Source organism: Monopterus albus, unplaced genomic scaffold (assembly GCF_001952655.1).
Source record: "Monopterus albus unplaced genomic scaffold, M_albus_1.0 scaffold283.1, whole genome shotgun sequence".
NCBI lineage: Eukaryota > Metazoa > Chordata > Actinopteri > Synbranchiformes > Synbranchidae > Monopterus > Monopterus albus.
This window is the reverse complement of record NW_018128163.1, coordinates 19,850-36,386: the sequence shown is the minus strand read 5'-3', so window position 1 is coordinate 36,386 and position 16,537 is coordinate 19,850. Positions and strand designations below refer to the sequence as shown.

The 16,537-nt window shown below is 41.7% G+C and overlaps 2 protein-coding genes and 1 long non-coding RNA gene across 6 annotated transcripts in view; all 3 read right to left on the bottom strand.

The window, feature by feature from the left end:
- LOC109973199 (zinc fingers and homeoboxes protein 1-like) overlaps positions 1-6,263 on the bottom strand; it is a 12,061-nt gene extending 5,798 nt beyond the window's left edge. Inside the window, exons 1-5 of the mRNA XM_020622606.1 lie at positions 5,850-6,263; positions 4,722-5,199; positions 2,888-3,511; positions 1,458-1,584; positions 7-216 (exon numbers count right to left, since the gene is read on the bottom strand). Of these exons, the coding sequence (XP_020478262.1) occupies positions 7-216; positions 1,458-1,584; positions 2,888-3,511; positions 4,722-5,080 (1,320 nt within the window). The 5' untranslated portion in view covers positions 5,081-5,199; positions 5,850-6,263. The remainder of the gene's footprint in view (positions 1-6; positions 217-1,457; positions 1,585-2,887; positions 3,512-4,721; positions 5,200-5,849) is intronic.
- Positions 6,264-11,589: 5,326 nt separating this feature from the next.
- LOC109973193 (uncharacterized) lies at positions 11,590-14,243 on the bottom strand. Its single transcript, XR_002276784.1, has 2 exons — positions 13,920-14,243; positions 11,590-12,201 (listed from the first exon to the last, which is right to left on the bottom strand). It is a non-coding gene; the product is annotated as an uncharacterized LOC109973193 (long non-coding RNA).
- Positions 14,244-14,457: 214 nt separating this feature from the next.
- Positions 14,458-16,537, bottom strand: part of LOC109973191 (H-2 class I histocompatibility antigen, Q9 alpha chain-like) — a 9,163-nt gene continuing 7,083 nt past the window's right edge. Inside the window, exons 4-6 of one of the 4 annotated variants that reach the window (XM_020622594.1) lie at positions 16,126-16,378; positions 15,434-15,718; positions 14,458-15,255 (exon numbers count right to left, since the gene is read on the bottom strand). In XM_020622594.1, the coding sequence (XP_020478250.1) occupies positions 15,077-15,255; positions 15,434-15,718; positions 16,126-16,378 (717 nt within the window). In that variant the 3' untranslated portion in view covers positions 14,458-15,076. Of the gene's footprint in view, positions 15,256-15,433; positions 15,719-16,125; positions 16,414-16,537 lie in introns of all 4 variants that reach the window. The other 3 variants (XM_020622597.1, XM_020622595.1, XM_020622596.1) reach the window with 3 other exon arrangements.

Below are 16,537 nucleotides of genomic sequence, written 5' to 3'. Positions count from 1 at the left end.
GGCGACTGTCAGAGTGATGGGAGAGGCGACCGGCACTGTGCTGCTGTTACCAGCCACCTGAGTAAGGACGAGGCCCGGCTGGCCGACGATCTGACATGTCTGGAAGATTGACTGCAGGCCGTTTGTGGCTGCAGCGATGTTGGCAGGGATGACGGTGATGGTCTGGGGGACGGTCTGCACCGTGCCATTAAACTTCTTCCTCCTTGCCTCCTCCACCTGCAAACAGAAGCAAAGAGCTTTAAATGTTCTGGTCTATTAACACAGAGGGCTTCATCTTACTCGTAGGAGTAACTGCAGGACCTGGCAAGCTGGGCAGGTCTAAAACTGGAGATATGTCACACTGTTTTGGTCTGAGGAACAGAATTACTGGATTTTCTCTAGAAAAAGGCAAAACACTTTTGTTACTATGAAGTGTACATGTAATTTACAATCTCAAAAAGTGGATTTTAACTTACATTTCTATTTAAGAACATATTGCACATGTTGACTTAAAAGGTCAACTACATCTGCTGATGAAGACTATGCGATTTACTTTGACCCGACATCGTTTGGCCACAGCACATCAAGAACTAACGCAGCCACAGAGGTGTGTCAAATACAGTGTGTACTGATGTATCAATCTGATGGTAAATAGGTTGTTTATAAGCAGAAATGTCATTACTCACTGTGTAAATAAAAAGGTTTTAAAAGGAAAAACAAATCAAATCAAATGTGCTTTACTATGGTTGACCAGAGACAGACATCAGAACCATCTAAGTGAAGCAAACAAAATATAACTGGACACACAAAGTGGCAAATGATAAAGAACTACAATGAACCGCCACCCTCGCAGTTTCAAAAACCTTGGAGAGAGGCTCAGCACCACTTAAAAAAGGCCACATCCTCAATAAAAAGATCATTGTGTTACAGCAGGTCTATAAAAATTAATTTTATGGAGTGATTTGACAAACGGCTCGCGGTCTGCCAGCCTTACGCAGCTCGTTCCAAAGTGCTGGAGATAATAAAACACAGTCGCTGCTCATTTTTAAATGGAGACCAGCCAAAATAAAACCCAATGGCTTCATGTGGTAATCTTGTGTTTCTGAATGGCCTTCCATGAATAAGCAGTGAACGCCTCCTGCAGCACATTCCACTGTTAGTTCAGTCACAATCTTTTATGACAAACAATCAATAGTGTCTGACACGAGAACAATGACACTTCACATTTCACATTTCAGACTAATCAAATTCAGACTGATTGTCAAAATTGCCCGAGAAGGCTGCATCTCTTGGTTTGATTTTTTTTTTTTTTTTTTTTTGCCACAAATGAGAAAAAGCATGCGACTTGTGAGAAGTGACACAGCGAGCTGTTGACATTCACAATAATTAGAAACCGTCACATGTGGACCAAAGTGTCAAATGCAGCCTAAATCAGGGTGTGGATGTGATGTTGTGTGAGAGTGTCGTGAAGCACCGACCTCCTCCGGTGTCCAGCTGACTCCGTGTTTCAGCCTCTGGGCAGAAAACCACACCTTAATCTGCTCCTCGCTGAACTTGGTCTGTGATGACAAGCCCGTGATCTCCGACACCGAGGGATACGGAAATCTGCAAGACAAAAATCAGCGTGTGCAATGTTAGTTTTGTACAAACTGAGCTGTTAAATGAGCAAAGTTAACAACACAGGGGTGACATGGTGAGGTAGGTGCCTGCTGCCAACACAGAATAACACAAAGACCAGGAGACATAAGGAGTCAGGTGTACACCATGTGGTGTGTTCTGACAGCTGCTTCCATTTTGGATCCAGGACCAAACTGGTGAAATACTCGCAGCCAAACAGATGCCTTATCGAGTCTTCCATCCATTTTGCCTCATCAGTCATTTTTGCCTCTCTTTGTGAAACTACAGGACCAGCTTAAACGTTCCAGTCAACAAAACTGCTGCAATATACAATATTTGCTGGAGGGTGCCCACAACAAACAGATAAATATTTAAACATGTCTCCTATCGCCCAATATTCAAGGAAGAACCTATTTTAATAACTTCAGTGGGCTTAAAATGTATTAATATCATACTCTCAAAATAGTTGCCAGTTAATTTTCTATCAACTAAAATGTCCAACTTTGGGGGTGACTGTGGTTCAGTGGGTAGAGCAGTCGTCTCCCAACCGGAGGGTCAGAGGTTGCGAATCTCGGTGCCTGCAGTCCATGTGTCGAAGTGTCCCTGGGAAAGACACTGAACCTCCAAGTTGCCCCCGATGGTTAGAGCCATCGGTTGAGTTGGCGCCACAGATGGCTGCCATCGGTTCTGTACCAGAAACAAATTCCTTGTGTGTAACATACTTGGCCAATAAAGGTCATTATCCTTATTTTAGTCCTTGGTATGGGTAAAGCTCAAAATCCACTGGGTCCTACATTTCCCATAATGCTACTAGATAGCGTCTTTCATTAGTCCCTCCCTGCCTATCAAACACACACAGCTTTTAAACTCCACATCTCTTGTCTTGTGGGTGTCACAGCCTCATCGCTCCATCCTACACTGTGCCCAGAAACCATTAGCCCAGCAGTGGCCACATCGTTGGACTGGCTGGAATCTTCCTTCACCAGCATGAACGCACACACACACACACACACACACACACACACACACACTAGAGTTTGCTCTGACTCAGTCCCACGCACCGTCCTGCTGCCACTAGAGATGTGGATTCACCCACACTGAGAACATTACTCAGCTGTTTCTTCCTGTTGGCTTGATAAGAACTACAATAAGGAGCTGTCTGGTTTTTTTCATGGGATTTGATGACAATAATAAAATCATAAAATAAGAAACCTGTAAAAACACCAGTCCCCCATTTATAAGTATTACACAAGTGAGGTTGGAGCCTGAAGTGAACTCTAGGTGCAGTTACCTGTTGTAGGCGCTGACCAGCAGGACATTGTTGTCCATGGCTGTGTTGTAGGTGGGGATGCTGCTGATGGGGATGAGGAGCTGGGTCTGGGTCTGAGTGCTGTTCTGGTTCTGCAGGGCTGACAGTACCTGAGCCAGTGTCCCTGGTGGCAGCATGCCCCCCCCGCTGGAGCCGCCTTTGAGCTGCAGCACACTGGGATTGTTGACCACGATGCTCTGTGGGACAGCCTGGACCTGCACCGGCGTGGAGACAGGGACGAGGCGAGGCGTGACAGCAGCAGGGGTCATGGGGGCAGGAGATAGTGTTGGCGGTTCCTTGTTCTCATCGTCCTCGTCATCACTTTCCACCTTTATGACGTCATTGACGGCCATTTTGTGTGCGGCGCTGAACTTCTTGGGTTCCGTTCTGCTCTTGATCCGCATGATGGGGGTCTTGCTGAGGGCGATGCCTCTGCGGGACGTCTCCTCCGCCTCGTCATCCTCCACTTTAACGAAGCTGCCGTCGAAGGTGAGGTCGTTGACCGTCTGCTGAAAGATGGTCTCATTGTTTCGCTTCACCATCGTCCGTGTGAAGTTGTCCTCACCTGGGTGGAGACGAGCGTTGTGGGCCAGCAGTGTGTCGTAACTAGAGAAGAGGAAACATGGTAAATACCTCTTTCATCAGAAATAAGTATCTTCATCTAAGGACGTCTTCACCTCAAAATAAAAAACTAACTCATACGATATTCCTGCCATTCTTGACCCTCTGCACATCACATAATCCACGTTCAAATTTTAGCACATGATTCTGCTTCAACCAGCTTCAGTGAATATTCCCATCAGTAAGTGTAGACTAATCCAATTTAGCTTCACAGTATCTGATGTGTTTAATTGCAGGGTACGAACGGCACTCGGAGATGTTCATGTTGCTGACATCGTAAACAGATTTTGCCACTCATTTCAGTCCTGAAGCGGCGTTAATATGCCTCAGCCTCGAGGTCACAGCTGCTGACAGACAGGTCTTATGAGGTTGCTACTATTTAACCACAGTGGGAGCGAAGAGACTAAAAAGACCCAGTTTCACATTGTACACAGTCATTTGATTCATTGTTAATACATAAAATGTGATTAATGGAGCTTTAAATCTGTTCATTGAATCACAAACTAAACATCTTTACATGCTTTGTCGATATTTGCATTTGCGTGCAATATCTCTCTTAACTAATCCAGACAGGTAACAGCAGGTATGTTTGTTTACTAATCAATAAACATGTTTAATGTTGCATTCCAGGAGCAAACATCTGGATTTAGAGGTGACAACTATGAATTAAAACACCTGAAGTGGTCCTCAACTCAGTCCTGTGAATTAGTGTGGGACATTTGTACTTTCCCTCTCTCAGCTCTCTACTCTCAGACCTGCTGACACAGAATCAGTGTCCCACTTATGGGTCTTATCCATGGTGCGGATTATACTGTGGTGTCTGAAATTCATTTCTGACGATTTCGTTGTCATTATGCCCTTCCAGATGGTGGTGCCCAAGCACCCACCTAGGTCACACATGGCTAAATTCAGCCCTGACAGGCTGAAGAAATTCTTTTTACAATGCAGTAATACAGAAAATCTATTAAACCCTCTCATTTGAAAATCTGAATATGGCAAATGCTTTAAATAATTAAAAAGAAAAACTTGACCATTTTTGGAAACGAACCGGGGGACTCTGACTGATGCTGTAATCTGAGGTGATTCACAGTGACAGGTTTGACCAGGAGAGGTTTAGTATTTGGCTGGTGTGTGTACAAAGAAAACACAGCATCTGTTCTCACACACTTGCAGTATAAGAGCACAAGTCTCCCACCTCTTGGTGTGGTAGTCACACTCCATACAGACGTAGGTGGTGTTTAGGACGACATCGGGATGCTCGGTGTCCACATGCATGGTGAACAGGTTGAGTTCGGATGTCTGGAAGCTACAGTATTTGCACTCATAGCCTCCTTCTGTCATGTTCAAGTCCAGGTAGTGGTCTGACACCGGCCTGACGTCAGCCTCCTCACCTTGCTCCTCCAGCACACCAGGAACCTCCGAGGATGCGGCCGCGACTCCATTACTGTTCTCTTGCTCTGCAGCATCAGTGATGTCCTCCATCTCCTGATCTGAGTCCATGGCTTCTCGAGGAGGAACCATGCAGGGGGTGGTGGATTTCCTCCTGCTCGCCATCCTGAGGTTCAGGTTCAGTCTAGCTGTGTATTAAAGCTGTCTCAGTTCAAGTCCTCCTGTTGTGGCTCCATAAAGTAGGATGTGGTCAGCTGAAATGTTTCCTCTGTTATCTTTAATCCCTGAAGACAAAAAGTAACCAAGTTTTGGAAATCATGAAGAGCACTTTCACTACTCTGTGAGAATTTGTTGACAGTTCATTAACTGGGGAGAAGTAATAACTTATCCTTTCTCTTATATTAACATTTCTCTGCCTACCTTTATCTACTTATCAAAATTAATGTGGCATGCTTTTAAAAAACTGAGCTGAGATCTATGTAAAAACACCTGATTGTTGTAAATAGTGTGACTCCAGCAAAAACGGGGGAACTGCCCTTTAAAGACGACCTGATAAGATAACGTCATCAGAAGACGTTTTCCTGCAGTCTGGGTCGAGGTCTGAAGCCTACAGTCCTGACCCTGCTTAACAAACGATCCACTGTTTATTTCAACTCCTGCACTGAACTCTGGGGCTGCAGCAGAAATTGCACTTCCTGTCCAGCACACAGAAAAAACACAGAGCTGCTAGCTGTAGCCATGGCTCCAGTTCTGGAGAAATAGAGATAAAGTGGAACGACAACATGCTAGCAGTCGTACCAACATCCTCCTAGCTAACATTAGCTAGCTCAACGTCATGATTAACGGGTCCGTTCCAGTGGCGGAGGGTCTCAGGCTGTCTCTAACCGTGTACACAACCCGCTAACAGTGCCCTGTTCCCGAGGTGTGCGTTTACCTGTTCAGCTGGCTCCCGTTTAGCCGCATCTCGTAACAAACAGTTAGCTGGCTAGCGGCTGTATCGGTGTAGCATCTCTGCTTCTGTCTGCTCATACGCAGTCTTCCGCCTTTTACCCAAATACACCGAGGATCCCATCTGCTTCGGCCGGACACAGAGCCGCTCTAACGACCGGGAAACAAGCTAACTACCGCTCGTTAGCCTTAGTTTCGTCTGCCGCCGCTACGACTCGCATTGTTTACTCTGTTGCTTTCTTAATAAAAAGGAAAGGTTAATACAAAAGGCACCGATAGTTCAACGAATCTGACGATGGCCATATTTTATACCGCCACTACAAGCGAGCAACGGCCGAGAAATGTATCCGGTTTGTACATTTCAAAATAAAGCTCGAACTACAGTACAATACCAACCAAATAAACTTTTTTACACAAATGTAAAGCAACAATAAATAAAGAAAAGCATCACAATGAACTTACCACCGAAAACAGCAAATTTAAGAATGTCCCTAGAAAAACACAATTTTAGTGACAAGTGCAATACACTTTCTGCTAGAAACCACCAACATCCCCACCTGTTCACTATAAGTTCATTTGGAATTGATCAGTTATTAGTTTTCATGTTCTTATTTTATGCTAGAGGGTTTTCACCATATGACTAAGCAATCATTTATTTTTTATTAGGCTCCAAATGTCATCTCATTTTTTATACCGCTTAGTCCCGAACTCGTTATGGGGGTGGGGGGGCTGGAGCCAATCCCAGCCAGCATCAGGCAAAAGGCGGGGTACACCCTGGACAGGTCTAGGCTCCAAATGTTAAATGCAATATTTGGGACTCACTGAAAACATAAGAAAATGTTTGTCTTTTCTCCAGGCCTTAGACACCAAATCTGCCAACTTAAAGACACTAGAGTTAAACACCCGCTCCATCTTTTCTTCACCAGTCCTCCTGAATTTCATACATATAAGTTGCTATTGGTGTTCTTTAAGCCCCACAGCAGCGACAGTACAAGGGAAAATGTGATTCATTCTCCTCTTCTCCCAGTTCACACAACCCGTCCTCCCAGATGTTTTTAAACCTGCCAGCCCCCAGAGGTGCGGGGAGGTCACCTGCTCTCAGCTGGCCAACTAGAGCTCAGCTACAGCTTTAACATCTTCACTCAGCCAGTGCTTTTGGTTTTGATAGCCATGTTGATATTGCAGTTTTGAGTCTTCTATATTGTCAATTTTTCTTCCAGTTGTGCTTCTTCTAGCCACAAGATATGATTTTTTTCCCCTTGACATTTCTTCAGCAACAACACAGGACTGTCCTCACAATTATTTTTTTTAAACCATTTTCTTTAAATTGATTAGCTGCATCCTAACTGTATCAGTGTTACACCTTAGATTATTTACAGTATAGACGTATACAATAGCCCAGTTTCATCCATGATGGAACTGAGCTCTATAGTCCACGAACAGTGGCGTGACTTACTTTTTTAGTTTTATTGTCTTCAGTCATGTCAGTCAGACAAGTCCAGTCTTATCACTTCATATTTTTGCTTTTCTGATTCACAGCCAGCCTTTGGTGTAATGCTATGATAATAAATGTATACTCTGTTCTATATTCGGCTATCTGTACTGTGGTACCTTTACTATGACCAGGTCTAGGCCTTTATTGTGAAGGTGTCTCTGTAAAAACTGCGCTGAGGTCAGTTTGACAGATGTATTTGTTTTTTCAGATCAGGGCAGCAGGTTCATGTGCCGCGTTACATCACAGACACACGACAGGAGTGTTTTCCAGCAGTGTACTATCAAGTTAAAGTAGGCCAATACACCCTGTACTGCTGCTGTTATGCAAGAAGTTATAATAACACTGAACCAAAGACACTGAGGTCCTATGTATTTACAGTGGTTGAAGAAGTACTCAGATCCTTTAAGTAAAAGTAGAAAGGCCATACTGTAAAAATACTATTACAAGTAAACGTTCTGCATATAAATCTGACTTACAGTAAAAGTATTAGCAGCAAATTCAGCTTTTTACACAGCAGATACACTGTACATACTGTATATGGAACAACATGGACGCAGCTGTACACGTGAAGCCAGTTTGAACTATTTTACACACTGTTGGCTGGGTCTGATTACTCTGGGCCAAACGGGCACAGGCACAGGGGTCCGAGGGGCCGGGGGCCCTTGTGCTTGACCCTGTGTTTAAAACTGCCGTCAACATTTCTTGTTGGAAAGTTCACAGAGAGATGCAGGGATAAGCGCATCTTTTGTAATGGGAGGGTGGGGGACTTTTATGTCTGTGCCCACAACCCGTCCATGATGGAGGTTAAATTTAGAAAAATCATCCTCTTTTTTTATGCTCATCATATAATTTGTTTTTAAAATGCTGAAGTGCTGCTTGCAAAGTAACTTGTAACTACAGCTTTGAAATAAAAGTAGTAGAATAAAAAAGGCATTTCGTTCTGAAATGAAGTCTAAGCATGAGTTAATGTTATGCAAGGAGCTCAAAACCATACAAACTGTATTCAAAGTACAGGGTGATGCACTGAGGATTAAATGTTAATGAAAGCCAAACATTTTCAAACCCCAAACTAAACTCAGAGCAAAGTCAAACAGTCATATTAAGCACAAATATCAAAAGATAAACAGTGAACAGAAAGAGTCAAACCTTCAGTGGTTCTAAATGTAATGCATTTCCAGTGTCCTTAATCCTGCAACCTTGATTTTTCCATACTAAAACTACATATACTAAACAGTCCAAACACAGTCTGCAGTCAGACGTAGCATGTGAACCAAACCAGCTGGCAACTTTCACATGATGGTAGTGTCACTGCACCACTGGTACAGATGTGAATGCATGTGTAGGTGTTTAATTTTATCTTTAGTTCTGTTTCCAGATCAGTTGAGAACAACATTAACACACTGACATAAAACAGAGTGACATATCTGCTGCAACTCAACTGGCCACAGCAAAGAAAACAACAAGACAGTGAGTAGAACTACACCACAAAACACTTATTCAAGTTTACTTCATGATAAAACAAATTACACTCTGCATGGTCATAAATTAAACTGGTCACACTGCTAAATATTCTATTATAAATAATCTAAATGAGGTTTTCTGATACTTCTTTCATGAATGTAAAAACAAGCAATAACTTCACATTTGAATGCAGAGCTCAGGAGAAGCCATCGATTTCCTTCTTCATTTCCTGTATTTAAAAAAAAAGAAGACAAGGAAAATGAAAGGTGAGCAAACCTGGAACCTCACAGCAGATAAATATATGAGAGACATTGACAGCATGTTTTTACCCACAGAAATCCCCACTGCTCATATTGTTTCCTTAAATTAGTTTTTATTTTGTTTCATTTCACAGATAAACTGCTTGTAAACTTGTTTGCCGCTGAAAAGGTTCATAAGTCATTTTGACTTGTACTGGCTTGTGGACACTCCTGTGGTACTGCTGAAGAAAATGGACAATATACAACTCTACAAATCTCAGTGTGGTCATCGTACCTGAATGAGCTGCATCTTGTTGTAGTTGTGTCGGTGTCTGTAGATGTCCTGAGCCAGCAGAGCGTAAACCTGCTCCAGCGGCTCCACCTCAGCGCCCTATGTTTCATCCATGGCTCCACTCAGCAGACAATGAGAAACACACAAAGACCCTGCTGACAACGATCATCTCGGCTCTGAACCATTTCGACCTGTATAATATAGATTAATATAGTACGATCTAGAGTCACGTATCACAGCTGAAAGTGAATGTTCTAGTTTTCAAATGACTGGACAACTTCAGGCTGGAACTTTAAGCACTCATTAATAAATAAATAATAAACAAGATGGCTTCCTGTCACCCTAATGCTGTCTACACCTCCCAACTCTTCCTCGTGAAGCCTTCCTATCATGAGGCTGTACAGCAGCTTTGTACCCCCTTTTCTTGACGCCCACAGCTTGGCAGCGCCTCTGAGTGTGAAGCATTGGCCTGCTGAGGCTTGGTGAGCAGCAGCAGAAGCAGCAGTGCTACTTTCATTACCTGTTTTATAAACTTCATCGTAGCAGCAGCAGTGCAGCCCAGTTACAGTCCAGTGAAGACCAGTTAGTAAAGCTGCCAGGGTTAGAGGCCCCATTCCAAGGCACACAAACCCAATCTGCCCAAACTGTCTTTGGGTTTGCAGGAGTCTTTGATGCTGTAGGTCCAGCCTCCCTGTGGACCCTCTCGCCTGGAACAGAATCAAGTGGCTCAGGATGGTGGTACCCGCCCATAAGGCCCCCATATAAGTGATGAAACCCACTGAGGTGGCTGTCGGGTGGCTCTGCCGCTCATCGCTGACATAGTGGGTGACCTCAGATCATAAGTTACCTTTGAACCTCAGTACAATCTGTGGTCACTGTGATAAAGGATGGTGACAGGTTTAAAATGTAAGGCTTTTAAAGGGATAGTCTGAGGAGTTTCTCAGGTCTTAAGAAATTTTACAGTCAATTCCTGTTGTCATGCTGATGGAACACATTTCACTTTAATCGTTCAATGAGATATCAATTAAATTTAACTCTGATTACAAACTGGGTTTCCATCAGCTCTGGGGTTTTCAGAAAACTCTCTTTCAGGACACAGGAGAGTCAGTTCCTGCCGCCATATTTACTCTTCATAGAACTGGTAAATCTTTCCTACAGTACAGCTCATCAAACAAGTCTTTAATTCAACAATCATTTAAATGACTTATTTATTTAATAGAAGGAGACATTCAAACAACCAAATGAACATATCACAATTAGTAAAACAGACAAATCAAACAAAAAAGATTAAGATGAAACAATTCAAAGAATTTTTGTGGATTGACAGACTTCTTGAACTGATAATTTGACTCTTGTTTAATCATTTTTATCCAAAGATAGAAAACTCACCCCATTTCACCAATAATACTTAGTGCAATTATTCAAATATTGCATTTTGTCCAATTTCTTTACAACTGTTTAGAATTCCCACTATGAACACATGCAGGCTAAGAAAAATAAACTAAACATGCTTAACTTCAGATTTCTCTCCTAAACTTACACATGAACTGCTGCTAAAATGCATTTTGACAGAAAGTTCATTTTATCGTCAATAAAAATGAAAGTCATATTTACAAGACAGCATTAAGTGCATAAAACAAGAGTTGATTATTGATTATGATTATTATCCATGTTAATCCCTCAATTGGCCCAAAATACATCAAGAACTTTTTTAAAATCACATCCACATCAAACATCACATCTTTTGAAGTAAATAAGCCAAAAGGCACCAATGTGAGTGTTCAATATTGAACCATTTTTAAACCTATTTCTTCTCTGCATTTTTATTCAGCTGATTTGATCAACGTGTTATCGGGTTACGTACATATACATACACATCCAATGTACTTAAGGTTTACCAAGACCCACACCGACCCCTTTACACTTCCTCCCTCTCTAAACCCACCCACGCTGAGTGCTTATTAAAGACTCACTAACCCGACTGTGTGCTGAGGACAGAACAAGCTCCTTAGCTCAGATTTTTTCTCTATGATCTCACTTCAGACTTTTCACATAATGTCTAATTTAGCTGTGACTAATTCTAGTAAATTGTAAAGCCTCTTCTGCATGAAAATGAGGTCTGAAACATAAAGAGGCTTTTCCTGAATTATTCTCTGAAAGCAGTACAACCACCTTTAATCATGTCTGATCTCTACGCTGAATAAATACTTTGACTTCTTCCAATTTTACATTTGTTTCATTTATAACAAATTACTTTTTTCTAAATGCTTTCCTGATTCTCCACCTGACTTGCGAGTTCTTAACCCATATCCAACAAGCATTATTCACAGCATTACCAGTTCTTTGAACCATGACTTCAGGTAGCACTGCTCTCAAAGGTGATGTTTGTTTTCCTAGTGACAAAGTGAGTGTGACAACGTCTTATTCTAGCAATTTCAACACTTCAAACAATCACACAAGTTCAAACCTAAACCCCCTACTACACTGTTCAGGCTCACTGCTGAAACGTTACAGCTACAAAGCCTTTTTACTGCTAATCTTCATCCTCATCACTGATGTTTTTAGACATATTTCCCAATGTGGTTGAGGCCAGTTTATTGTATTTAATCTGGAAAACACTTTAAAAAAACCAATGTAGTCTCTTTTAGGATTATTCAATTGTTCATTCTTCTTCATGACTGTTAAAGTTGAATTATTCTTCTGGTTTTCAAACTCCCACTTTAATTTCTCTCCCCTCCCCAGAAGTAAATGGATTTGTTGAACAGGTTCCATTAGTTCCACAGAAGCAGTGCGGCTGATGGTAACGATGGTTTTTGTGGAGATTTTCATGTGGCCCTATTTCCATTGCAGCCTGCAGGAATCAACACATATGTTAATTTCCAGTACTAATACCGATTTCATTGCTTCTGCCTTTTTATATACTTTGTCTTCCTAGAAACAGTGTTCCTGTTAATCTGGTCACACTTATTTGAATTAGGGCAGCCCCCTAACAGTTGAGTTATTAGTCCAGAGACCTGTCAGTCGGCCGAGACTCTTCTAGTTGAGTCCTTGATTGTTTTTATTTAATTTTATTTTTTTTCAGGCCATGTGCATTACAATATATGGTAGCCCCAGCTGGTAGTTTTTCATCTTCTTCTTCTCATTTTGGTGTTCCATGTAGCAATTTGCTCAGTGCTTCCCCCTATGGGCAGGGGGACACCCACTTCAACAGTGACACTGATACATGGATGTACATTAAGGTCAGTAATGTATTTAGCAAACTCCAGAACGATAAGAGAAGCACAACAAAACCCACAAGGACAAGCCACATGAAGGTGAGATTTGTTTCTGCGGTGTGCATCCATCCAAATGGGACTAGGAAGCTAACAAAAATTTGCGAGGAAAACATTTCAATGAGGAATTATAAATAAGAAGAATTGTTGGCAGCATGAGCTGGTGCACATCAAATGTGCCATAAGAACAAGCGCTGTGGTTAACTGATGGGAGAAGTTTAAACTTGTTGGTAAACTCAGCTATAACCACATCTCAGAAGAAACCCAGCCTATAAGAGCACTGTTTCAGCAGAAATACCATTGTGCTGCCTGTCTCATTAATCCCACAAATCCATATGGCAGCCCCACAGGTCATGGCTTTATTCATGTTTATACATCTGAAAATGTTTTAACAAGAGCATGCTTTAGGTTGTGAAAACTCCATTTTATTTAAATACCGATGTTAATAAGGATACGGATAATCACCTTTACTTACCAAGTATGTTAAACACAAGGACTAGGAAGCTAACACCAACTCAACTGGTCCTAACCATGGGGGGCAACTAGGGGGGGGGGTCAGTGTCTTGCCCAAGGACACTTCGACACTTGGACTGCAGGCACCGAAATTCGAACCTTCAACCTTCTGGTTGGGAGACGACTGCTCTACCCACCACACTGTTGCCTCCCCCAGTTGTGGTCGCAATCATCACTGAAATTCATACCAGTTGATTGTCTGACAGTCTACGATATAAATACATGTTAAATGAAAGAACGAATAGGGGCACTGAAGAGTGACTGACAGTCGACTGACAAAACCCTTAGTCGGGGTGCAGCCCTAACTAGAATGTAGTTTTCAAACCAAAATCCCCTTCTCCTCCACTGTATCAAGGAGGAGGAAGATAAACACATTAACATTTAAGCCATTTACAAAAAAAGACTAAAACCTTTAGGAATAATATTGAAATTGAGTAAAGAGATGACACACAATAACTCTGTATTGACGTCCCTGAATAACCATCAGCTATAAACAAGTAAACTTTTATGAATTTTTAAAACATTTTCATCAATGTGAGCATCATCAATATATATGAACATATTGACAACACAGAGAGATTAGAGAACAACAGGAGGATGGCGCAACAAGATTTAGTCTTAGTTGTGTGTCAAATACTGTATATCAATCTTATATACCGTATATCAAACTGTTTTTATGTTTGGCTGATTTGGACATTTGTGTTCTCATATATAGCTCCTCCAGATTATGTCTAGACAAGCTTAGGGTTGCAGTGCCTGTCTGAAAAGGGCTAGCGATACTTACCAGCCACACCAGAGTCATCAGAGCCACCACGAGAGCTACCACGAGAGCTACCACCAGAGCTACCACCAGAGTCATCACTGCCCAGAGTATCTTTTGACCCTGTGAAGAAAAGAACGTGTATGAATCTATGTACACAGCTCTGTAGACACTTGTACTTATCATATTTGGGGTTTTTTAAACCTTAAAATACAGTAAAGAAGCAAGAACAGATTTAAGAACAAAGTCTGTGCTGCAGAGAAGAGCTCTTATCTTGTGGAAAATGACAAATCTGCATTAAAGTGCTGTAATGTAACAGTACAGACATGAATACTGTGCTCATTGATATCACTAAGGCTATACAGGCATGTTGGTTACAGGGACATAAACGGCTACAGAGGCTACATCATTGAAAACAATCAAATTTAAACATCTGTGAACATGATTAATATTAAAATGGTGAAAATCAATAATAATATGACGGTATCTTAAAAAATGAATACACAAATTAAATATGTAAGGCTGAACGTTTACCTCCATTTGCAGGGGGGTTACTGGCCACTTGGGGTCTACGGGCTATACAAACAGAGGATGAATTTAAGATTAGAATGTGTATTTTAAAAATATGTTCCTTAAATAATCTATTTTTAAATGTAATCTGGACTCAGGACCTTTACAACTGTCAATGAACAGAGACATAAAGCATTTAACTAGAGGAACAACTACAACCTTAAGTAGGGCACCTGTGAATATAGAAGTTAATACACAGATAAACTCATTTCATTGCAAAAACATCTATTCAGTTACCTCTGCAACGATCTATGTGAAACTCAGTGTACAGATGTTACAGCTGTTAAATGTTAAAAACACAACAACAAAAACTACAGCTGATTTGAGGCAGAAACTGCCCCCAGCACAAACGTGTGATTTAGTTTTATGTAAGAAACTGAGAGCTCACACCACACAATGTGCAATGTGCTTCTCTCAGTGTGATTATAATGAACGACACTGTATCAAAGTGTCATTCCTAACAGGTTTAATTGATAACGACTACTATGAGAAGTCAATATAAACTCAATTTAACCTTATAACTAATATGTATGGGGTGGAGAAAACATTATATACACCTCTCGCATTTATCTGTCTGGATTGAAAACTGATTAGAAATATTGTAAAACCTACTAGACTGCATTATGTTGGCTCAGAGTACCTAATATACTAGCAATGTTGCACCTACCAAGAAAGCCTTTTTTATACAAGACAAACGGCACCACTGCTGCAGCCAGAACCAGCACAATGACCAACACAGCAATGACAGGGACGACAAGTGGGGATTCAGAGCATTTAGGAAGTGTGTGATCTAAAACACAGAAAACACATTAGTTTTATGTTCAGTTTACTTTCAGCATCATTTACATTTGGTTCAGCCGTGGTGAAGAACCTCTGCTGGTCATTTCAGACGCCGCTGGCAGCCTTCAGCTATAACGTTAACACTGTATAAAGACTGTAACAAATGAAAACTGTAAGAGGTTTCTTACCCCATTCCTTCCTAACACTTATATTCGTTGCCTTATGAATGACTTCACAGGAGTATGTAGATATGTCGCTCCTCAAAATCTCCACACTGTCTTTTCTCTGGAAGGTCTCATCTTCATTTGGTCGAACGCCAGATGAAAACAGTCCATCCTCCTCAGTCAGAATACGGTCGTTCCTCCTGATGCGCAGGATGATGTCTTTTGGGTAGAAACCTGTGGCCAGGCACGTCAAAATCACGTTTGTCTCAACCTTGGCACACTTTGTAAACAAGTACACCTCTGGAGGAGCTGGAGGGAGAAAACAGGAAGTGATCTCATGGTTACGGGGTGACTATGCAGCACTGACATTTCTAAAATTTGATTAAAAAAAAAACAAACAAACAAAACAAACAAACAAAAAACAAACACAATATATCAAATCATAACTCCTGTGTCGTGACTCTTGCCAATATACAGCCCTATGTGTTTCCATGACAACTCAGAGAACGACACCCATTTTGAATATGCAAGTAATTTTCTGTCAGCAGTGTGAACAACAGATATTTGCCAGACTGCAGATAAATCCTAATAATTTCTAATCAGACCAGCTGATCCCATATTTCATCATCCTGCAGAGTCGTCCTTGTTTTACTAAAGCTACTTCTGTACTCTGTAGCAAGAATGAATAGAAAAACAGGAATTTTTCTCATACGTACAGGCCCCTCTTAGCTGTTCTTCCCCATAGTTCACGAACTTGTTCAACCATTTCATGCACTTGTTCTCCAGGTATCCTTTGGTCTTGTCTTTCAGGTCCTGAACACCATTCCACGTATTCACGGTCTGCATTGCCTCATTAGTCAGGGCAACCCACACGGCCTCGGCGTCATCAAAGGCCAGGAAGTCCTTTCCGTCGTAGCTGTACATATCCGTGCCACGGTGGAACTCAAGTTTTCCGTTAGACATGTCGCCCTCACAGCCATGTCGCCACTGGAGTACATGGACGTCTGAAGGGCAGGACAGTGAAACGAATGACTTGCAACACAGAAATGATAATTTCACAGCCAGACAACATGATGAGGTGGCTCAGCTATCAATATATATGCTTAATTTGGTTGGTTTATTTAATAT